This window comes from Anolis carolinensis, unplaced genomic scaffold (genome assembly GCF_035594765.1).
Source record: "Anolis carolinensis isolate JA03-04 unplaced genomic scaffold, rAnoCar3.1.pri scaffold_10, whole genome shotgun sequence".
In the NCBI taxonomy this organism is placed as follows: domain Eukaryota; kingdom Metazoa; phylum Chordata; class Lepidosauria; order Squamata; family Dactyloidae; genus Anolis; species Anolis carolinensis.
This window is the reverse complement of record NW_026943821.1, coordinates 16,299,076-16,322,537: the sequence shown is the minus strand read 5'-3', so window position 1 is coordinate 16,322,537 and position 23,462 is coordinate 16,299,076. Positions and strand designations below refer to the sequence as shown.

Below are 23,462 nucleotides of genomic sequence, written 5' to 3'. Positions count from 1 at the left end.
TTATTCCAGTTTTTTGTGGTAAAATTAGGTGCCTCGGCTTATATTTGTGTCGGCTTATACTCGAGTATATACGGTAAATGCAATTGTAAGTATATTAGAGCGATTCAATTGGCATATGTACTATTTAAAACATACTGTGCTGCTTCCATCTCTGTTTTTATTCCAGTCTGATGTAAGAATAGATGTGGAAACTACCATAAAAGTTTCCCCAGAGCTGGGTTGCTGTGGGTCTTTTGGGCTGTATGGCTATGTTCTAGAAGCTTTCTAACCTGATGTTGTATCTCACAACCTGTGAGAATGCCTGCCACAGATGTGGACAAAACATCTGGAGAGAAAGCTTCTGGAATATGGCCATAAAGCCTGAAAGACTCACAGCAACCCAGTGATTCTGGCCATGAAAGTCTTCGACAATACATTTTCCTGAGCTGTTGTTAACTTCACAGAGTATTTTTTTTAAAATGAATGACACTATTATTTAGTGAAATGACAAGGCAGTTGTTCCATTCTAGGTGCACCAGTTGCGTCATGCAGCTTGATCCAGTGCAAGAAGGAGGAGACGTGTGAGATTCAAGAGGAACGTCCAGTGTGTGTGGCAGGGTCTGAATCTACTTGCTGGGCACAAGGAAATCGCCACTATCATACTTTCGATTCGAGGAACTATGACTTCAGAGGCAGCTGTACCTACACTATTGCCAAGACTTGCAGCCTGGATGCGGCCGTGCCTTTCTTCAGCATTAAGGCTAAGAATGAAAACAAGGGGGATGTCCGTTCGTCTAATGTTGGTTCAGTGACTATAACTGTCTATAACATCACCATCTCTATCATCAGAAATGAGAATGGATTTGTCAGGGTAAGACAGGAAGACAAAGATATTTCCGTTTCTTATGACTTCCCAATTTTTAAAGAGTAACTGCATCAAAATGGCTTACGTATTTCCCATTCTTTAAAAGTAATGGCATCACTGGTGGCTCAAACGGCATGCATGTTCTATTGAATTTGCAAACATTTCTCTTTCTTATGCTTTAAGTTAAAACTGTTATCCAATATTCTTTTCAGAATGCGAAACTAAGCACATTTCTATTTTAACATCCTAAACTTCCTATTTATGTCTTCTTCTAAAATTGATTTCATCTGAATCAAATGCATTTAACTGTTTTATTTTTACGGCAATAACATCTGAAACTCTGCCTCCACAATCATTCTTCCTTTGGTTAAATTTATTATTATTATTATTATTATTATTATTATTATTATTATTATTATTATTTTATTATGACACAGCAAACAAGATAGATATGCTGGATTTCGTATCACGAAATCACAAGTCGAAAACTTCCCAAGTGTCTAGGATTGCGTGATGTATTTTCGGATGATGCATGCAGATCCTAGTAGGGTGGCCTTTTGCAGTTGGTAGATCGTAATTTTGTCAATGCCTATTGTTTCCAAATGCCAGCTGAGATCTTTTGGCATGGCACCCAATATGCCGATCACCACTGGGACCACCTGTACTGGTTTCTGCCAGAGTCTTTGAAGTTCAATCTTGAGGTCCTGATAGCGGCTGAGTTTTTCCTGTTGTTATTATTATTATTATTATTATTATTATTATTATTATTATTTTATTTGACCAGTCATATGACCATTTCAAAATACAACACTAATAAAAACAAGGCAAAAAGGAGGAGAGGATGGCAGAAATGTTTTAAACTCACATACTAATCCACATGTATTTGACTGTTTGGTTTTTTTTTTTTTGCCTTGGTTTGGTTTTTTGTTTTGTATACTGACAATACTTCTACAACTCCATATTTTGCCATTGTTCCTCTTTACTGGATTTTCCTGTTGAGAATTGCCCATCATTCCAATGATTTTTATGATAAACCAACTATTTATGCTCAGAGGAACAAGAATTGGCATTCTGATTTTAACAGTGACACTTGAAATTGCTTTGGCTCTTGGTTTTTCTACCACTTAGCACCAAAAATATAATATAAACTATGATGGTAAATACCCCCCCCCCCCCTTCTAAGAAGTTCTATAAGGGAAGTCATGTTGTTTAAAGTATCCTCTATTCTATTTGTAGTTGAATTGAGCTGAAAATTCTAAATACTTTTGCCTAAACTGCAAATTTCACTATTCCATAAGATGTCGCTATGGCATTGTAGAATAATGTAATGTGAAAGTGAATGTAATGTAATGTGAATGTTTCAAGTCTACTATTGGATAAACACAGATGTCTATTCTAAACAATGTAATGAGCTATACAAAACACAATAATGGTTCAAAACATAAGTAGTACACAAAATGTATATTAGAGCATCATATACATATTACATACACAGAATCAATGCTCAGTCCTATGGTATATAACCCAAAAGTATCTAACTCAGTATTATAAATCAAACAAGATGATATAAGTCTCTGCATTCCTAAAAGGATTTGATTGGCTTAAAAGCAAACTGATTCAGAGTCTCTGCAGTTCTGGAAGGATTCCTCAGGACTCCACAGGTTTAGAATCAATAATAAAGCCAAGGAGACAGAATCAATGCTGATGTAGATCATGAGTAGCTGGTTATTGACTGGAGTAGGTGGTAATATTTTGAAGCTCGCACTACAAAATCCACAGCAGCATATTGATACTGCAAACATAATACCTGAAGCAGAGTCATCAATAAAGAAATTATAAAACATTTGCCGCTTACCAGAAGAGGAGTTACTGAAACTGGGATAAAACCCGGGAACCAGTTGTAAACGGCGTAAACTGATATATTATCACCTACTCCAGTCAATAACCAGCTACTCAGGATCTACATCAGCATTGATTCTGTCTCCTTGGCTTTACTATTAATTGCATTTAAGGCAATCAAATCCTTTTAGGACTGCAGAGACTTATATCATCTTGTTTGATTTATAATACTGAGTTAGACACTTGAATGTTTCAATCTAGTCAACCTTTGAGATGGCAAAGTAATGTTATCCTGAACTTTGTGTTCTTAAATGAACCATTACATGCATATTTCCTTCGTATATTTAGAGGGTGGCTAATATGTTGTCTAATGTTATCTTTTAAATTTATTTATTTATTTATTTCGTGTCAAAAGCATTGTACAACAAATACATTTCAAATAATGGAAATTAAAACAAAAAGAGAAGAGAAATCACAAGCAACTAAATAGTTTTGGACCAAAAACTGGCAACAGCAACCGCATTGTCTGTAGCTTTAAACAACTCCTCCTCCGTACATGAGGCAGGGCATTGTGGGCAAGCATACATATGCTGAGTTGTTTGTTCAGCTCCACAGTCACACAAGGTGGAGGATTCCTCCAGGTAGTGCCACCTTGCCAAGTTGTCTTTTGATCTGCCCACTCCACTTCTGAGTCTGTTCAGGGACTTCCAAGTTGCCCATTCTTGGTTTGCCCCTGGAGGAAGACCCTCTTGGGGGGCCATCCAGTTGGGATTGCCAGGTTTAGCTGCCCAGAGAGACACCCTTGCTGCTGCTGGAGGAACATCAAGAGGAGTGGTGGTTCTCATGAAGCCCTTCCTTGATTTGAGTCTGGTGGGAGGAGGGTGATAGCCATGCAGTGGGTGGCTTTCACAATGTTCGACCTTTTTTCTCTCACCGTTAGCAGCAACTTCCCGTCGCACGTCAGGAGGGGCAATGCCAGCTAACTTGTAAATGTTATTATTACTATTCGTGTGGTCTTTCCCTCTAATATATGCCTTTCTATTGTTGATTGGAAACATACATAGCAAAAGGTAGGAAGCAGCAATCTTGATAGTGGAGTGAGCATGTTTCACCTATCAGTAGGATAAATCATGCCTTTATTTTTTTTATAAAAAAAAAGCCCTCACCCACTGTTCTTGGTTGTGTTTGTTCTTTTCTGCAGGTGGAGAACCAACTGTCCCACCTGCCCATTTCCTTGAATGAAGGGAAGCTCCGTCTCTACCAGAATGGAGGCTCTGTCTTTATTGAGACTGAATTCTCCCTGAAGGTCTCCTATGACTGGGATGATTTTCTTTTGATCAAGATCCCAAGGGGATTTTCAGAGAGTGTGCGTGGCCTTTGTGGGAACTACAACAATGACCCCGCAGATGATTTCACTACCCCCAGCGGAGCCTTGGCCTCCAATCCCGTGGAGTTTGGGAGCAGCTGGAAGGTGGAGGACGAGGACAAATTTTGCTGGGATGACTGTCCAGGGGGTTGCAAAAGCTGCTCCTCTGCCCTGGCCAGAAAATATAAAACTGAGCCCTTCTGTGGCTGGATCAGCAAAGGAGAGAACGGCCCATTCAGCCAATGCCATTCTGTGATCAGCCCTGAAACCTTTCTGGAAAACTGTGTCTACGATGTATGTTTGAGTGATGGGTTGAAGGAAGTGCTGTGTAAATCCCTGAAGAATTATGCAGAAACCTGCCAGAAAGAAGGAATTGCTGTTTCTGACTGGAGAACACCCACTGGTTGTGGTGAGTATCTCAGGGAAATGCCGGGAAGGAGGATTCAAAACAAATGGAAATGTTAGGAATAGAGATTGCCCATGAGACGACTGCATTAAAGCAACAGTTGCCCATCTGTGGCGCAGGCTGGAGAGCAAGCCAGCTGCAACCAGCTGCAATGAATCACTCTGACCAGGAGGTCATGAGTTCGAGGCCCGCTCGGAGCCTATGTTTGTCTTGTCTTTGTTCTATGTTAAAAGGCATTGAATGTTTGCCTATATGTGTAATGTGATCCGCCCTGAGTCCCCTTCAGGATGAGAAGGGCGGAATATAAATGCTGTAATTAGTAATTATCTTTGTAGCTTTGTCTCCATTAGATCTTTTTGTTTTTAACTCCTGTCTTCTTCCTTCCACAGCCTCCTTAGTCTGCCCTGCAAACAGCCAATACAAGGCCTGTGGACCTGCATGTCCCATTACCTGCAACAATGAAGCTCTTCCCAGCAGCTGTGCCTCCTTGCCTTGCATTGAGACCTGCCAGTGCAACGAAGGCTTTGTGTGGGATGCTGGGAAATGCATTCCCAAGGGTGACTGTGGCTGCCTCTTTGAGGGAAAGCTCTTCTCTCCAGGAGAGCAATTCTGGGGAGATGGCAGCTGCACAAGACGCTGCTCCTGTGACCCAGAGACCAAGCGTGTGATCTGCCGGAAGACGGGCTGCAGGAGCGGAGAGCAGTGCAGGGTGGAGGGTGGCATCCAGAAGTGCTCTCCCACCAGTTATGCCACCTGCTCTGCTTCCAGGGGCACTCATTATAGTAGCTTTGATGGTCAGAAGTTTGACTTCCAAGGCACTTGTGTGTATCAGTTGACAGGGCTCTGTGAGAAGAGAGAAGATTTGGTGGACTTCCAGGTCCGTGTCCAAAATGACCATCCAGTCAGCTCCTCTGCAGTCTTCCCCAAAGTGGTGGAGATCAGGGTGGAAGGAACAGTGATTGTGATTAGTAGAGAACACCCCGGAAAAGTCATGGTGAGTTAATTCCTTTGAAAAAGTGATTTCATTTTGTGCAATCATTTTTCCATATTTTCTAAAACCACACATTACAATATATATAACAAAGACAGCTGCTCCCTATTCTAAGCTTCATTGAGATGTCTCCTAAATGGGGGAGCGGGATCCTTTAGTGCAGGATTAGGGGGAAAATTCACTTCCCCAGTTGTTGGAGCTTAGTTCCTATGAGTTTAGATCAGACTGAATATGGACTGTGACATGTGTAGTTAAACATACCTGAAAGGTTGGATTACATGTCATTAGATTAGGTTGGCTCCCTCTCTATCTTCCTTCAGGAAACAACTGAAGACTTGGATGTTTCAGCAGGCCTTTGGAGATACAGTCATTATTTAATCAGCCCCAGAGGGTTTTTAATAATCTATCCTGTATTTATTATGGTCTTACCTTTTATGTGTTTTTAATGTAATTTTTTATCCTGTATTGTTGTTTTAATTGATATATTGCATTACTGTTTTATCTGTTTTATATTGTGATTGTATTATGTTGCTTATATTTTGTCCTTATGTTGTTTGGTCCTCTGCCCAAGTAAGCCGCCCCGAGTCCCCACGGGGAGATGGTGGTGGGGTATAAATAAAGTTTTATTATTATTATTATTATTATTATTATTATTATTATTATTGATCCACTGGCTTGGTGTCATACATAAATAAACTCCAAAAAATAAATAAAAATAAAAACAAGAGTAAAATTGCTCTTTGAACCATAGAAGAAAACAGAGCAGAATGTTATCAGACAATACCTGTTTACCATTAGGCAAAGGTAAAGGTTTCCCTTGACATTAAGTCCAGTCGTTTCCGACTCTGGGGGTTGGTGCTCATCTCCATTTCTAAGCCGAAGAGCCGGCATTGTCCGTAGACACCTCCAAGGTCATGTGGACAGGATGATTGTATGGAACGCTGTTACCTTCCCGCTAGAGCGGTACCTATTGATCTATTCACATTGGCATGTTTTTGAACTGCTAGGTTGGCAGAAGCTGGAGCTCACTCCACTCCTTGGGTTTGAACCTGACCTTTCAGTCTGCAAGTTCAGCAACTCAGCGCTTTAACACACTGAGATATAATTAAAAGTCAAGAAAAAATGTATTATTCATTTTAAAACTTTATCATCCTTTCAATGGACAGATTTGAGGACAACTAAACCATAGAAAACTGTGCCCTACTTTAAAAAACAGTGCTCTGTGTGTGAAAATTTGATCTCATGATAAGCAAAAACATTCATTACCCCGGGAGGGAAGTGAAAATATTCTTGGTTTTTGTACATCCAGAATTATTTTCCTGTTGCTCTTCTATTCAATGTTCCCAGGTGAATGGCTTGTTGACGCGTCTGCCTTACAGCATCAGAAGCAATGAGATCCTCCTCTTCCGGAAAGGGAAGGAGGCAGTGGTCCAGACTGACTTCCACCTGACTGTCACCTTTGACTGGCAAAACCGGGTCACCGTGACAGTGCCCAGCATTTATGCCAATGCCCTTTGTGGTCTCTGTGGGAACTTTAATGGCAACAAACTGGATGAGATGACCATGAAAGATGGGAAAGTGGCTGCGAGTCCATCCTCCTTTGGCCAGAGCTGGAAAGTGAAGGATATTCCAGGCTGCACTGAGATGGACAAAGAAGAATGTCCTGGGCTGTCAACCATTGAGAGCCACCAACGACACCTTGGGACAGAATGTGGGCTCATCCTAGCCAAGAGCGGCCCCTTTCAATGGTGTCACAGCACAATTGAGCCTGAGGAATACTTCCAGGATTGTGTGTATGATTATTGCTTCTCTGAAGGCCAAGAAGCTGTGATTTGCCAAGCCATCACCAACTACGCAGAAGCCTGTCAAGCAGCTGGGGCAAGCCTTGAGGCATGGAGAACCAAAGCCTTCTGCAGTAAGTGCAAACCATGCTGAGTAAATTTTCTGGGTGAAATAAAGCATTTGTATAATGTGTGACAAAAATAAAAAGAAAGGAATACTGTGTGCTTTGTGTTCAGACAGCAGTTAAAGTAACCTTCCACAGAAGAAAAAATGTATTTAATAGCCTAGATCAGTAGTTCTCAATCTGTGGGACCCCAGGTATTTTGGCCTACAACTTCCAGAAATCTCAGCCAGTTTACCAGCTGTTAGGATTTCTGGGAGTTGAAGGCCAAAACATCTGGGGACCCACAGGTTGAGAACCACTGGCCTAGAGTTACAAAACTTGGCTTCACCTGTATTTGTACTTGGGTACTTTGGTGCCAGACTGGCAGATACAGAAGGGAGCAAGATTCCTTATATTGTATATAAGGCAAGAATACAAACAATAGGAAATGTATTCTACCACTGAAGAGGAGACAGGAAGGATGATGTGCTGACAAGGAAGAAAACGGGACAAGCCTGTAGCTCTCCATTCTGTTGGGGTGAGAATCTTATTGTCCTCCTAGCCTTGTTGAACTGCAGTTCCAAGCATTGTACCTGCTGCTTAAGGCAGATATAACTTATTGTTCAGCAGCATCTGTCGATCCTCCTAAATTTATCAGCCAAAACTATAGCATCTTTATATGTCTCCAAAAAAAATCTGGAAAAATATAGAAAATTGGGGTGGAAGGAAGAATGAGTTAGAGGAAAGATGGAATCAGATGTAGTAAGGTAAAGGTAAAGGTTTCCCCTCTGACTGACTCTGGGGGTTGGTGCTCATCACCATTTCTAAGTCGAAGAGCCGGCATTGTCCATAGACATCTCCAGGTCATGTGGCCAGCATAACTGCATGGAGCGCTGTTACCTTCCCGCCGGAGCAGTACCTGTTTTTCTGCTCACATTGGCATGTTTTCGAACTGCTAGGTTGGCAAGAGCTGGGGCTAACAGCAGGCGCTCATTCCGGGATTTGAACCTGGGACCTTTTGGTCTGCAAGTTCAGCAGTTCAGCACTTTAACACACTGTGCCACCAGGGGCCCCTAGATGTAGTAAACGGATGCTTTATTGTCCACCTGAAAGATGGTTTCATAATATGGCCATGGTATCCAAACAGAAGCCGTTTGTATGCAACCCTGGATAGACTGAGTTTAGCATGTCATTCTAGATTTATTGATTGATTAACCTGTTTCATTCCCCCACCACCACCTTTTTATTTCCAACGACCAGGTCTGCCTTGTGCTGCAAATAGCCACTATGAACTCTGTGCTCAGGACTGTGCCCAGACTACCTGTGGCAGCATCTCTGTCCCTGTCCCTTGTTCATCCAAATGCCAAGAAGGCTGTGTGTGTGATGAAGGCTTTGTGCAGAGTGGCGACCAGTGTGTCCCCATGTCCCAATGTGGCTGCCTCTATGAGGATCGCTATTACTTGGCAGAAGACACGTTCTACCCAACATGCCAGAAGCGTTGTGTATGTCAACCTGGAGGGACTGTGAGGTGTGATGCTGTTTCTTGTGGTCCTGATGAAGAATGCAGACTCCTTGATGGTGTTCAGAAATGTCACTCCATTGGCAACGCTACCTGCTCAGTCTTTGGCAACCCTCACTATGTTTCCTTTGATGGACTATACTTTCATTTCCAAGGCACATGTACATACACCTTGGCTAAAAGTAATACAGAAAATGGGAAACTGCTTCAGTTCACTGTGAATGTGGAGAATGAGGTTTATGGTGATGGGAAGAGCTCAGATACCAAGGCAATCTCTCTTGTGGTTTATGGTCTTACGATGACATTAGTGCAGAACAAACCAGGACAAGTGAAGGTGAGTATGTTTTTGAAGCAGTTCTTCTCAACCTGGGGTCCCCAGATGTTTTGACCTACAACTCCAGAAATCCCATCCAGTTTACCAGCTCTTAGGATTTCTGGGAGTCGAAGGCCAAGACATCTGGGGACCCACAGGTTAAGAACCATTGTTTTAAAGGAACCAGTTAATTTTAGGTGATGTTGCAATTACCATTATTAAATCCAAAATAGGTTTGAAAGTTACTTTTAAAACCTATTAATGATGTAATTCATTAAAAGACAATTCCTTAATTTATTCATTACTAGCTGTGCCCAGCCAAGCGTTGCTGTGGCGAAGTATGGTGGTATGGGAAATAAAGTATTGAGGAATTGGTGGTAGTTACGGTAAAGGGTAAAGGTGCCGGCCTGTTTATGTTGGATAAGTGAGACTCTACTGTATATTTATAATCTTGTATTATCTGCTTAGAACTGGATTATATGAGGCCCCTTTTACACAGCTGTATAAAATGCACACTGAAGTGGATTATATGGCAGTGTGGAGTCAAGATAATCCAATTCAATGCAGATAATATAAGATTATAAATGGGTTATATAGCTGTGTGGAAGGGCCTTGAGTCTACACTGCCATATAATCCAGTTAAAATCTGATAATCTGTGGAAGAAGCCTAAGTGAGGCCTAACTGTGCCTGTCCCCTGGGCTTTTCTTTTTGTTGTATCAACCCAGAGACATGGATGAGGGGTTGTGCTGTCAATTTTTGAGGTTGGGGGGTGTTTAGTTTTATTGTTTTGTCCGCTGCCGTGATTCCATCACTCTTTTATATATATAGATTGGTAAAATGGTCTGTTGTGAATATGTAACTACTTTTGTTATTTGTTTTGCTGTATATTGTTATTCTGTTGCCTTTTTCTTACTTCTCTTCAAAATATGAAGAGAATGGCATTAAAATGGAAAGTTCTAATTTAATTAATTGTTGGAGTCCCCTTAGCAAAAATAACGTGTTATCTGTTATTTTAAATTTTTTAAAAAGGATAGATTTCCCACTCAATATTTTGCTCCTGAAATTTGCCTGTGTTATACCCAAAAGCTCAATCCTTGTGGATGTTCCCATTGTTTGTGACTAATTATTTCAAAGGCCTGGTTGTTTCCAAAAATGTGATATCCTCAGCTGCAGGGATATGCTTTCCCTCCAGTTGACTTTTGGTTATCAGGCATGGCTTTTGAAAGCAAACGAATGTGACTTAATCCAAATTGTTTTCCTCTTAGGTGAATGGTGTGTTCCAACCCCTTCCTGTGACCCTTTCTGTTTCCGGAGGACAGCTTAGAGCCTACCAGCATGGCCTGAAAGTATTGATACAAACTGACTTTGACCTCATTGTGGGTTATGACTTGGTTTACCACATGATGGTCACTGTCCCAGGCATATACCGAGGTGAAATGCAAGGCCTGTGTGGGAACTACAATGGCGTGAAGGATGATGAGTTTCTACTCCCTGACGGCAGGGCAACCTCCGATGTAGATACATTTGGGACGTCCTGGAAGGTTCTGATTCCTGGGAGAGAAACATCCTGTTCGGATGGATGTTCTGGGAGTAGCTGCCCGGTCTGCGAGGAGAGGAAGAAGGACACGTTCAAGCAGCGCAACTACTGTGGGATCCTCAATGCATCCGATGGGCCCTTCAGAGCTTGCCACAGCCAGGTGGACCCCAGTGTGTACTTCAACACCTGTGTTTATGATGTGTGTCTCGCCGATGGCGACAACCCTGCCTTGTGCAAGAGCATCCAGAGCTATGTGTCTGCCTGCCAAGGGTCCGGAGCTTCCATCCAGCCTTGGAGAACTCCATCCTTTTGTCGTGAGTTATGTTTATGCAACACACTGTATCCAACTCAAATAGATCAACCATTCAGCTTCGCTACATGATCACAATATTTACCCATTCCCACCTTCCCTGTCCTTTTGTATAAAGAAGTTGCTGTGCCCGGCCACGCGTTGCTGTGGCGAAGTCTGGTGGTTTGGGAATTAAAGTATTGAGGAATTGGTGGTAGTTAAGGTAAAGGGTAAAGGTTTTACCTTACATGAAGTCCATTATAAATGGGTTATATAGCTGTGTGGAAGGGCCTTGAGTCTACACTGCCATATAATCCAGTTAAAAGAAGATAATCAGTGTTTTCTACGCAGTGTGGAAGAGGCCTAAGTGAGGCCTAACTCTGCCTGTCCCCTGGGCTGAGTGGGTTGCGGAGACCAAGTGGGCGGAGCTTAGCCTTTAACTGGCAGCAATTGGATAAAAACAATTATTCCTCTCCCTTTAATTAGGACTTTATTTTTCTTTTCTTTTTGTTGTATGAACGTAGAGGCATGGATGAGGGGTTGTGCTGCCAAGTTTAGTGTTTCTGGGATGTGTAGTTTTGTTGTTTTGTCCTAGGCCGAAATTTCATTACCCTTTTATATATATAGATCTTTCCATCTAATTCATTTTTTCTTCCAATTCAGCTCTCAGCTGTCCAGCCAACAGTCACTATGAGGTGTGTGCCAATCTCTGCTCTGCCAGCTGTACCAATATTACTGATGCCAGAGCTTGTCCAGAGACCTGTGCAGAGGGCTGCCAGTGTAACAATGGCTACTTTTTTGATGGCCTTGGCTGTGTTCCTGTGGAAAGTTGTGGTTGCTACAAAAATGGACGCTACTACAAGGTAGGCTTATCTTGACATCTGCAGTTATGACCCTATTAGGAAATGGGCAGGGCAGAAATCTCCACCAGAAATCTCCAGGTAGTCTCTGGTTTAAAGGCTACTCCTTTTTCTTCAATGGCCTGGTTACCTTCACACATTTTGGGGGATATATTCCTTCAAAGAGACCGCATTCTAGCAACAATGCAGAATTTATTTACTCTTTCCACTATCTCTTTAGGTCTAATCTTTATTCCTCTTCTAGCCCAATGAGCAGGTTCTTCTGAACAGATGCCAGGAGCGCTGCCGCTGTCTCCCGGGCCAGGAAGTGACCTGTGAGGCTCACAGCTGTGCCTCTGATGAAACCTGTGAGATCCAGAATGGAGTCATGGCTTGCATTGAGAAGGGTGAATAACATTCTTTAATTCCTCTGGTTATGATGACTGTTAAACAATTGCAATATTTTCCCTCACCCTTGACAATAAAACGATTCTTGACCAAAAGGGGATAACAAGATTATGTCCTTTCCATATGAAATTGGCATGTTTATCTTGTCAGTAATGGTGACAGGAAAAATATCCTACCCTGTTTCCCCTAAAATAAGACATCCCAAGAAAATAAGACCTAGTAGAGGTTTTGCTGAATTGCTAAATATAAGGCCTCCTCTGAAAGTAAGACCTAGCAAAGTTTTTGTTTGGAAGCATGCCCGCCAAAGAGAACACCAGAGCATGCAGGATCGGTAAATGTACGTACCATAAAGTGTTGTACATGGAAATATTGGTAGTAACAAGAAATTCTTGATAGGATTCACAGTTTGTCTGGTTATGCTGGTTTATGATGACAACTACTGTACAGTATATAATAAATGTTCTTTTTTTTTTTTGTTCAACAATAAATGTGAATTCTTCTTCATGGAAAGATAAGACATCCCCTGAAAATAATACCTAGAGCATCTTTGGGAGCAAAAATTAATATAAGACACTGTCTTATTTTCGGGAAAACACGGTAACCCTTCCTAAACCCTTTCCTAAACTCGTATTGAAAATAAAATTCTTATCCCTTGTACTCTTGCCCAGTAGGGAGGAAGCTCCTCTATTTTTTGGTTCACACATGGAACCAAAATAATTGCAATTATATCCCAATTTGCATATCTGCTGAGTCAGCCTTTGCTTGGACTGTTGTGCATATGCAAGAATAATCTGGTCCACCAGTGCACACAAAGACATCGTAGTGCAAAAATCCAAGAAAATATTTTCACCAAAAAGGTCCCAAATATGGTAAAGGTAAAGGTTTCCCCTGGCGTTAAGTCCAGTCGAGTCCGACTCCATTTCTAAACCGAAGAGTCAGCATTGTCCGTAGATACCTCCAAGGTCATGTGGCCAGCATGACTAGATGGAGTGCCATTACCTTCCCGCTGGAGAGGTACCTATTGATCTACTCACATTTGCATGTTTTCAAACTGCTAGGTTGGCAGAAGCTGGAGCTAACAGTGGGTGCTCACTCCGCTCCCCAGATTCGAACCTGCGACCTTTTGGTCTGCAAGTTCAGCAGCTCAGCGCTTTAACACACTGCGCCACCAAGGGCTCCCAAATATGATAAACTCTTAATAAGTATATATTCTTAAAAACCATATCCATTGAGAGTCTCCTTGTTTTCACCTTTGCTTCTTCTATATGCACTTTGTGAAAGTCTTTTTACCTGTTGCATTCACAGATCTAAGATGTCCAGCATTAGTCAGCTTAAGAATCAAGTCATCTTTTTACCATTGTTTTCCACATGGTTTTCTGCTTTCAGTTCATTAGTCTGCCAACTGAGAAGTAATGCTCAGTTCAGTCTAGATCAGGGGTCCCCAAACTAAGGCCCGGGGGCCGGATGCGGCCCATCGAAGCCATTTATCCGGCCCCCATGGCACAAGGGCAGAAGGGGGTTGGGCTAAATGACCCAAGCGGTCTCTTCTTCTCTTACAACCCTTATTATTATTATTTTATTGTGTGACACAGCAAACAAGATAGACATGCTGGATTTCATATTTTTTGCTGTGTCATACAATAAAATAATAATAGGGTTGTAAGATAATAATAATAATAATAATAATAATAATAATAATAATAATAATAATTGTTATTATTATTATTAACATTGAGCCTGGGTGGCCATCTGTCAGGGGTGCTTTGCTTGTGCACAAAGGCAGAAAGGGATTGGACTCAATGGACCAAGGGGTCTCTTCCAACCCTTTATTATTATTATTATTATTATTATTATTATTATTATTATTATTATTAACATTGAGGCTGGGTGGCCATCTGTCAGGGGTGCCTTGCTTGTGCTTTCGGTGCACAAAGACAGAAGGGGAATGGACTCAATGGCCCAAAGGGTCTCTTTCAACTCTTTTATTATTGTTGTTATTATTATTATTATTGCTCGGTGGCCAACTATAGTCCGGCCTTCCAACGGTTCGAAGGATCATGAACTGGCCCCCTGTTTAAAAAGTTTGGGGACCCCTGGTCTAGATTAATTCACAATAGTGAATTTTATCTTATCATCCAAGTGGTAAACAAAACATATACACACACAATTTTAACTACATTAATGGAAACAAATTTCATTTGCACAACATCTATCTTGTTTGCATGATTAGTAAGTTGGGACCTTAAAGTTCTCCAAATGTAGCTTTTGACTGACAACACATTTAGAGATGCTATCGGGTATTAGCAGTTTAAAACAAATTGCTTGGAATTGCTCCTCTCTAGGTGACCCAGTTTCTTCATGCAGCTTGATCAAATGTGGGAAGGAGGAAACATGTGAGATTATAGAGAGCCGTCCAGTATGTGTGCCGAAATCTGAATCTACCTGCTGGGCACAAGGATATCACCATTATCACACGTTTGATGGGAGGACCTTTGACTTCATGGGCACTTGTACCTATACTGTTGCCAAGACCTGCAGCTTGGATGCAACTCTTCCTCCTTTCAAGATTGAGGCCAAGAATGAAAATAGAGGCAATCCTCGTGTTTCTTATGTTGGTTATGTGACCATCACAGTCTACGACATCAGCATCTCTGTCTCCAGAAATGAGATTGGATTTGTGAGGGTAAGGCAGGAAGATGATTAATTTTCCATTTAACTCTCGCTTTCTCAAATATTTTTTTCAAAGGCCTGTTAGGTTACCTGCTTTGTCTTTTGTTTGCATGTTATATTGGGCAGAAGCATCCCTCTCCAGTAGCTGAAATCAACTAGTATAACTAGTCTATGCTTAGAAAACAATGGTAAACTGAAGAAGCACATCAGGGAAAAAGTGTGGTAATGGTAATCCTAATTCATAACAGAATTGGGTCCTGAATACAGGGATTTGTAGTTAGTTTTGAAATTTCAGAATTCTAAGCCCAGGGCTTGGATAAACAGCTTCCAGGATTCCTAATTTCAAGATCTTTCCATTCTGAATATGACTCTTTTATGAGTAATTTCATGTAATCATGTTTACAAATGAGCTCAAATGTTATTCCTTCTTTGTTTCTTCATTTGTTTCTCTTTGGTTTTCATGGTGTGATGAGTTCTCCAACCCCAAGTTTGAAATATTTCCTTCTCCTTGACTTGCTGCTTACAATTTCCTGTCATTTTTTGTTTTAGTAATATATCAACATGTTATATTTATAGTAACAAGAACAAGCATTCTGATTTAACAATGAAATGGCAAGAAGCTCTGAATGATCCATAGATAGATAGGCCTAATTTTTCAATCTCCGAGGCAAATATATAAAGGAAAGTACCTAGAACAACAATGATAGAACAACCTTCCAAGTTAGTGCTTTAACAATGTTAACAACTTTGTTCTATCTCCAACTAGATCAGTGGTTCGCAACCTGGGATCCCCAGATGTTTTTGACCTACAACTCCCAGAAATCCCAGCCAGTTTACCAGCTGTTAGGATTTCTGGGAGTTGAAGGCCAGGAACATCTGGGGACCCTAGGCTGAGAACCACTGAATTAGATTGAGAGTAAAATAAGTGACTCTATGCAGAAAAATAGCGTTGACTTCGCTGATAATTATCTGAAATTGATCTCAGAAGCCAATTTTCAATTGAAAATAGACTTTTCAAGATTTAGTGTTTATGTTTCCTGTATATTTCCTCTAGTGGAGTGCTGTTTCTTGCTGTCAAGTTCCGATAATTTGAAACAATTATTTTGGAAAAGATTCCATGCCATAACTGATCAATTAAAAATATGAAAGTAATTTTTAAAAACCCTACTCTAAACCTGTCAACAGACAGATATATGATACCTTTATAACAAAATAAAACATCCACTGTTCTTGGTTGTGCGTGTTCTTTTCTGCAGGTGGAGAACCAACTGTCCCATCTGCCCATTTCCTTGAATGAAGGGAAGCTCCGTCTCTACCAGAATGGAGGCTCCGTCTTTATTGAGACAGATTTCTCCCTGAAGGTCTCCTATGACTGGGATGACTTTTTGCTGATCAAGATCCCCAGGTGGTTTTCGGAGAGTGTGTGCGGCCTTTGTGGGAACTACAACAATGACCCCGCAGATGATTTCACCACCCCCAGCGGAGCCTTGGCCTCCAGTCCCGTGGAGTTTGGGAGCAGCTGGAAGGTGGAGGACGAGGACAGATTCTGCTGGGATGACTGTCCAGGCGGTTGCAAAAGCTGCTCCTCTGCCCTGGCCAGAAAATATAAAACTGAGCCCTTCTGTGGCTGGATCAGCAAAGGAGAGAATGGCCCATTCAGCCAATGCCATTCTGTGATCAGCCCTGAAATCTTTCTGGAAAACTGTGTCAATGATGTATGTTTGAGTAATGGACTGAAAGAAGTACTGTGTAAATCCCTGAAGAACTATGCAGAAACCTGCCAGAAAGAAGGAATTGCTGTTTCTGACTGGAGAACACCCACTGGTTGTGGTGAGTATCCCAGGTAGATGCCGAGAAGGAGGATTCAGAACAAATGGACAGGCTAGGAATAGAGATTGCCCATGAGAAGACTGGATTAAAGCCACAACTGTTCATCTTTGTAGCTTTGTCTCCATTAGATCTTTTTGTTTTTAACTCCTGTCTTCTTCCTTCCACAGCCTCCTTAGTCTGCCCTGCAAACAGCCAATACAAGGCCTGTGGACCTGCCTGTCCCATTACCTGCAACAATGAAGCTCTTCCCAGCAGCTGTGCCTCCTTGCCTTGCATTGAGACCTGCCAGTGCAACGAAGGCTTTGTGTGGGATGCTGGGAAATGCATTCCCAAGGGTGACTGTGGCTGCCTCTTTGAGGGAAAGCTCTTCTCTCCAGGAGAGCAATTCTGGGGAGATGGCAGCTGCACAAGACGCTGCTCCTGTGACCCAGAGACCAAGCGTGTGATCTGCCGGAAGACAGGCTGCAGGAGCGGAGAGCAGTGCAGGGTGGAGGGTGGCATCCAGAAGTGCTCTCCCACCAGTTATGCCACCTGCTCTGCTTCCAGGGGCACTCATTATAGTAGCTTTGATGGTCAGAAGTTTGACTTCCAGGGCACTTGTGTGTATCAGTTGACAGGGCTCTGTGAGAAGAGAGAAGATTTGGTGGACTTCCAGGTCCGTGTCCAAAATGACCATCCAGTCAGCTCCTCTGCAGTCTTCCCCAAAGTGGTGGAGATCAGGGTGGAAGGAACAGTGATTGTGATTAGTAGAGAACACCCCGGAAAAGTCATGGTGAGTTAATTCCTTTGAAAAAGTGATTTCATTTTGTGCAATCATTTTTCCATATTTTCTAAAACCACACTTTACAATATATATAACAAAGGCAGTTGATGCCTATTCTGAGATTTATTGAGATGCCTTCTAAATGGTGGAGCAGGATCCTTTAGTGCAGGATTAGGGGGACAATTCACTTTCCCAGTTGTTGGAGCTTAGTTCCTATGAGTCTAGATCAGACTGAATGTGGACTATGACATCTGAAGTTAAACATACCTGAAAGGTCGGATTACATGTCATTTATCCACTGGCTTGGTATCATACATAAATAAACTCCAAAAAATAAAAAATAAAAACAAGAATAAAATTGCTTTTTGAACCATAGAAGAAAACAGAGCAGAATGTTATCAGACATTACCTGGTTATGTCAAAAAATAATGTATTACAGCTTTATGACATTATTGAATTTAAAACTCTAGCATCCTTTTCATGGACAGATTTGAGGACAATTAAACCATAGAAAACTGTGCCCTACTTAAAAAAACAAAAAAAAAACCAGTCCTCTGTGTGTGAAAATTCGATCTCATGATAAGCAAAAACATTCATTACCCAGGGAGGGAAGTGAAAATATTCTTTGTTTTTGTACATCCAGAATTATTTTCTTGTTGCTCTTCTATTCAATGTTCCCAGGTGAATGGCTTGTTGACACGTCTGCCTTACAGCATCAGAAGCAATGAGATCCTCCTCTACCGGAAAGGGAAGGAGGCAGTGGTCCAGACCGACTTCCACCTGACTGTCACCTTCGACTGGCAAAACCGGGTCACCGTGACAGTGCCCAGCATTTATGCCAATGCCCTTTGTGGTCTCTGTGGGAACTTTAATGGCAACAAACTGGATGAGATGACCATGAAAGATGGGAAAGTGGCTGCGAGTCCATCCTCCTTTGGCCAGAGCTGGAAAATGCAGGAGATTCCAGGCTGCGCTGAGATGGACAAAGAAGAATGTCCTGGGCTGTCAGCCATTGAGAGCCACCAACGACACCTTGGGACGCAATGTGGGCTCATCCTAGCCGAGAGGGGCCCCTTTCAATGGTGTCACAGCACAATTGAGCCTGAGGAATACTTCCAGGATTGTGTGTATGATTATTGCTTCTCTGAAGGCCAAGAAGCTGTGATTTGCCAAGCCATCACCAACTACGCAGAAGCCTGTCAGGCAGCTGGGGCAAGCCTTGAGGCATGGAGAACCAAAGCCTTCTGCAGTAAGTGCAAACCATGCTGAGTAAATTTTCTGGGTGAAATAAAGCATTTGTATAATGTGTGACAAAAATAAAAAGAAAGGAATACTGTGTGCTTTGTGTTCAGACAGCAGTTAAAGTAAACCTTCCACAGAAGAAAAATGTATTTTAATAGCCTAGAGCAGTAGTTCTCAATCTGTGGGACCCCAGGTATTTTGGCCTACAACTTCCAGAAATCTCAGCCAGTTTACCAGCTGTTAGGATTTCTGGGAGTTGAAGGCCAAAACATCTGGGGACCCACAGGTTGAGAACCACTGGCCTAGAGTTACAAAACTTGGCTTCACCTGTATTTGTACTTGGGTACTTTGGTACCAGCCTGGCAGATACAGAAGGGAGCAAGATTCCTTATATTGTATATAAGGCAAGAATACAAACAATAGGAAATGTATTCTACCACTGAAGAGGAGACGGGAAGGATGACGTGCTGACAAGGAAGAAAACAGGACAAGCCTGTAGCTCTCCATTCTGTTGGGGTGAGAATCTTATTGTCCTCCTAGCCTTGTTGAACTGCAGTTCCAAGCATTGTACCTGCTGCTTAAGGCAGATATAACTTATTGTTCAGCAGCATCTGTCGATCCTCCTAATTATATCAGCCAAAACTATAGCATCTTTATATGTCTCCAAAAAAAATCTGGAAAAATATAGAAAATTGGGGTGGAAGGAAGAATGGGTTAGAGGAAAGATGGAACCAGATGTAGTAAGGTAAAGGTAAAGGTTTCCCCTCTGACCGACTCTGGGGGTTGGTGCTCATCACCATTTCTAAGTCGAAGAGCCGGCATTGTCCATAGACATCTCCAGGTCATGTGGCCAGCATAACTGCATGGAGCACTGTTACCTTCCCGCCGGAGCAGTACCTGTTTTTCTGCTCACATTGGCATGTTTTCGAACTGCTAGGTTGGCAAGAGCTGGGGCTAACAGCAGGCGCTCATTCCGGGATTTGAACCTGGGACCTTTTGGTCTGCAAGTTCAGCAGTTCAGCACTTTAACACACTGTGCCACCAGGGGCCCCTAGATGTAGTAAACGGATGCTTTATTGTCCACCTGAAAGATGGTTTCATAATATGGCCATGGTATCCAAACAGAAGCCGTTTGTATGCAACCCTGGATAGACTGAGTTTAGCATGTCATTCTAGATTTATTGATTGATTAACCTGTTTCATCCCCCCCCCCCACCTTTTTATTTCCAACGACCAGGTCTGCCTTGTGCTGCAAATAGCCACTATGAACTCTGTGCTCAGGATTGCACTCAGACTACCTGTGGCAGCGTCTCTGTCCCTGTCCCTTGTTCATCCAAATGCCAAGAAGGCTGTGTGTGTGATGAAGGCTTTGTGCAGAGTGGCGACCAGTGTGTCCCCATGTCCCAATGTGGCTGCCTCTATGAGGATCGCTATTACTTGGCAGAAGACACGTTCTACCCAACATGCCAGAAGCGTTGTGTATGCCAGCCTGGAGGGACTGTGAAGTGTGATGCTGTTTCCTGTGGTCCTGATGAAGAATGTAGACTCCTTGATGGTGTTCAGAAATGTCACTCCATTGGCAACGCTACCTGCTCAGTTTTTGGCAACCCTCACTATGTTTCCTTTGATGGACTATACTTTCATTTCCAAGGCACATGTACATACACCTTGGCTAAAAGTAATACAGAAAATGGGAAACTGCCTCAGTTCACTGTGAATGTGGAGAATGAGGTTTATGGTGATGGGAAGAGCTCAGATACCAAGGCAATCTCTCTTGTAGTTTATGGCCTTACGGTGACATTAGTGCACAACAAACCAGGACAAGTGAAGGTGAGTATGTTTTTGAAGTAGTTGTCCTCAACCTATGGGTCCCCAGATGTTTTGACCTACAACTCCAGAAATCCCATCCAGTTTGCCAGCTCTTAGGATTTCTGGGAGTCAAAGGCCAAGACATCTGGTGACCCACAGGTTAAGAACCACTGTTTTAAAGGAAACAGTTAATTTTAGATCATGTAGCGATTAGCATTATTAAATCCAAAATAGGTTTGGAAAGTTACTTTTAAAACCCATTAGTGATGTAATTCATTAAAAGCCAATTCCTTAATTTATTAATTATCGGTAAAATTTCCTGTTGTGAATCCGTAACTACTTATGTTATTTGTTTTGCTGTATATATTTTATTCTGTTGCCTTTTTCTTACTTCTCTTCAAAAGAAGAAGAGAATGGCATAAAATGGAAAGCTCTAATTTAATTAATTGTTGGAGTCCCCTTAGCAAAAATAACTTGTTAAATGTCATTTTAAATAAAAAAGGATAGATTTCCCACTCAATATTTTACTCCTGAAATTTGCCTGTGTTACACCCAAAATCTCAATCCTTGTTGATGTTCCCATTGTTTGTTACTAATTATTTCAAAGGCCTGGTTGTTTTCAAAAATGCGATATCCTCAACTGCAGGGATATGCTTTCCCTCCAGTTGACTTTTGGTTATCAGGCATGGCTTTTGAAAGCAAACGAATGTAACTTAATCCAAATTGTTTTCCTCTTAGGTGAATGGTGTGTTCCAACCCCTTCCTGTGACCCTTTCTGTTTTCGGAGGACAGCTTAGAGCCTACCAGCATGGCCTGAAAGTATTGATACAAACTGACTTTGACCTCATTGTGGGTTATGACTTGGTTTACCACATGATGGTCACTGTCCCAGGCATATACCGAGGTGAAACGAAAGGCCTGTGTGGGAACTACAATGGAGTGAAGGATGATGAGTTTCTACTCCCTGACGGCAGGGCAACCTCCGATGTAGATACATTTGGGACGTCCTGGAAGGTTCTGATTCCTGGGAGAGAGACATCCTGTTCGGATGGATGTTCTGGGAGTAGCTGCCTGGTCTGCGAAGAGAGGAAGAAGGACACGTTCAAGCAGCGCAACTACTGTGGGATCCTCAATGCATCTGATGGGCCCTTCAGAGCTTGCCACAGCCAGGTGGACCCCAGTGTGTATTTCAACACCTGTGTTTATGATGTGTGTCTCGCCGATGGGGACAGCTCTGCCTTGTGCAAGAGCATCCAGAGCTATGTGTCTGCCTGCCAAGGGTCCGGAGCTTCCATCCAGCCTTGGAGAACTCCATCCTTTTGTCGTGAGTTATGTTTATGCAACACACTGTATCCAACTCAAATAGATCAACCATTCAGCTTCGCTACATGATCACAATATTTACCCATTCCCACCTTCCCTGTCCTTTTGTATAAAGAAGTTGCTGTGCCCGGCCACGCGTTGCTGTGGCGAAGTCTGGTGTTGGACATGAAGTCCATTATAAATGGGTTATATAGCTGAGTGGAAGGGCCTTGAGTCTACACTGCCATGTAATCCAGTTAAAAGAAGATACAGTAGAGTCTCACTTATCCAAGCCTCGCTTATCCAAGCTTCTGGATTATCCAAGCCATGTTTGTAGTCAATGTTTTCAAAATATCATGATATTTTGGTGCTAAATTCATAAATACAGTAATTACAACATAACATTACTGCATATTGAACTACGTTTTCTGTCAAATTTGTTGAATAACATGATGTTTTGGTGCTTAATTTGTAAAATCATAACCTAATTTGATGTTTAATAGGCTTTTCCTTAATCCCTCCTTATTATCCAAGATATTCGCTTATCCAAGCTTCTGCCGGCCCGTTTAGCTTGGATAAGTGAGACTCTACTGTAATCAGTATTTTCTATGCAGTGTGGAAGAGGCCTAAGTGAGGCCTAACTCTGCCTGTCCCCTCGGCTGAGTGGGTTGCTAAGTGAGTGGAGCTTAGCCTTCTAACTGGCAGCAATTGGATAAAAACAATTATTTCTCTCCCTCTAATTAGGACTTTATTTTTCTTTTTGTTGTATGAACGTAGAGGCATGGATGAGGGGTTGTGCTGCCAAGTTTAGTGTTTCTGGGATGTATAGTTTTGTTGTTTTGTCCTAGGCCGAAATTTCATTACCCTTTTCCATCTAATTCATTTTTTCTTCCAATTCAGCTCTCAGCTGTCCAGCCAACAGTCACTATGTGGTGTGTGCCAATCTCTGCTCCGCCAGCTGTACCAATATTACTGATGCCAGAGCATGTCCAGAGACCTGTGCCGAGGGCTGCCAGTGTAACAATGGATATTTTTTTGATGGCCTTGGCTGTGTTCCTGTGGAAAGTTGTGGTTGTTACAAGAATGGACGCTACTACAAGGTAGGCTTATCTTGGCATCTGCAGTCATGATCCTATTAGGAAATGGGCAGGGCAGAAATCTCCACCAGAAATCTCCAGGTAGTCTCTGCTTGAAGGCTACTCCTTCTTCTCATATGGCCTTGTTACCTTCACACATATTGGGGGATATATTCCTTCAAAGAGACTGCGTTCTGGCAACAATGCAGAATTTATTTACTCCTTCCACTATCTATTTAGGTCTAATCTTTATTCCTCTTCTAGCCCAATGAGCAGGTTCTTCTGAACAGATGCCAGGAGCGCTGCCGCTGTCTCCCGGGCCAGGAAGTGACCTGTGAGGCTCACAGCTGTGCCACTGATGAAACCTGTGAGATCCAGAATGGAGTCATGGCTTGCATTGAGAAGGGTGAATAACATTCTTTCATTCCTTTGGCTGTGATGAATGGTAAATGGTTGCATTTTTTTTCCTCACCCTTGACAAGATTCTCGACAAAAGGTGATAACAAAATTATGTCCTTCCCACATGAAATTGG

The 23,462-nt window shown here is 42.2% G+C and overlaps 1 protein-coding gene across 1 annotated transcript in view; it reads left to right on the top strand.

Moving 5' to 3' along the window:
• LOC100554439 (IgGFc-binding protein) overlaps positions 1-23,462 on the top strand; it is a 76,246-nt gene that overhangs the window by 5,656 nt on the left and 47,128 nt on the right. The window contains exons 3-18 of the mRNA XM_016996022.2: positions 510-850; positions 3,885-4,458; positions 4,845-5,449; positions 6,794-7,361; positions 8,592-9,184; positions 10,430-11,015; positions 11,654-11,853; positions 12,095-12,236; positions 14,580-14,920; positions 16,164-16,737; positions 16,905-17,509; positions 18,182-18,749; positions 19,980-20,572; positions 21,290-21,875; positions 22,754-22,953; positions 23,194-23,335. Coding sequence (XP_016851511.2) covers positions 510-850; positions 3,885-4,458; positions 4,845-5,449; positions 6,794-7,361; positions 8,592-9,184; positions 10,430-11,015; positions 11,654-11,853; positions 12,095-12,236; positions 14,580-14,920; positions 16,164-16,737; positions 16,905-17,509; positions 18,182-18,749; positions 19,980-20,572; positions 21,290-21,875; positions 22,754-22,953; positions 23,194-23,335 — 7,218 coding nt within the window. The remainder of the gene's footprint in view (positions 1-509; positions 851-3,884; positions 4,459-4,844; positions 5,450-6,793; positions 7,362-8,591; positions 9,185-10,429; positions 11,016-11,653; positions 11,854-12,094; positions 12,237-14,579; positions 14,921-16,163; positions 16,738-16,904; positions 17,510-18,181; positions 18,750-19,979; positions 20,573-21,289; positions 21,876-22,753; positions 22,954-23,193; positions 23,336-23,462) is intronic.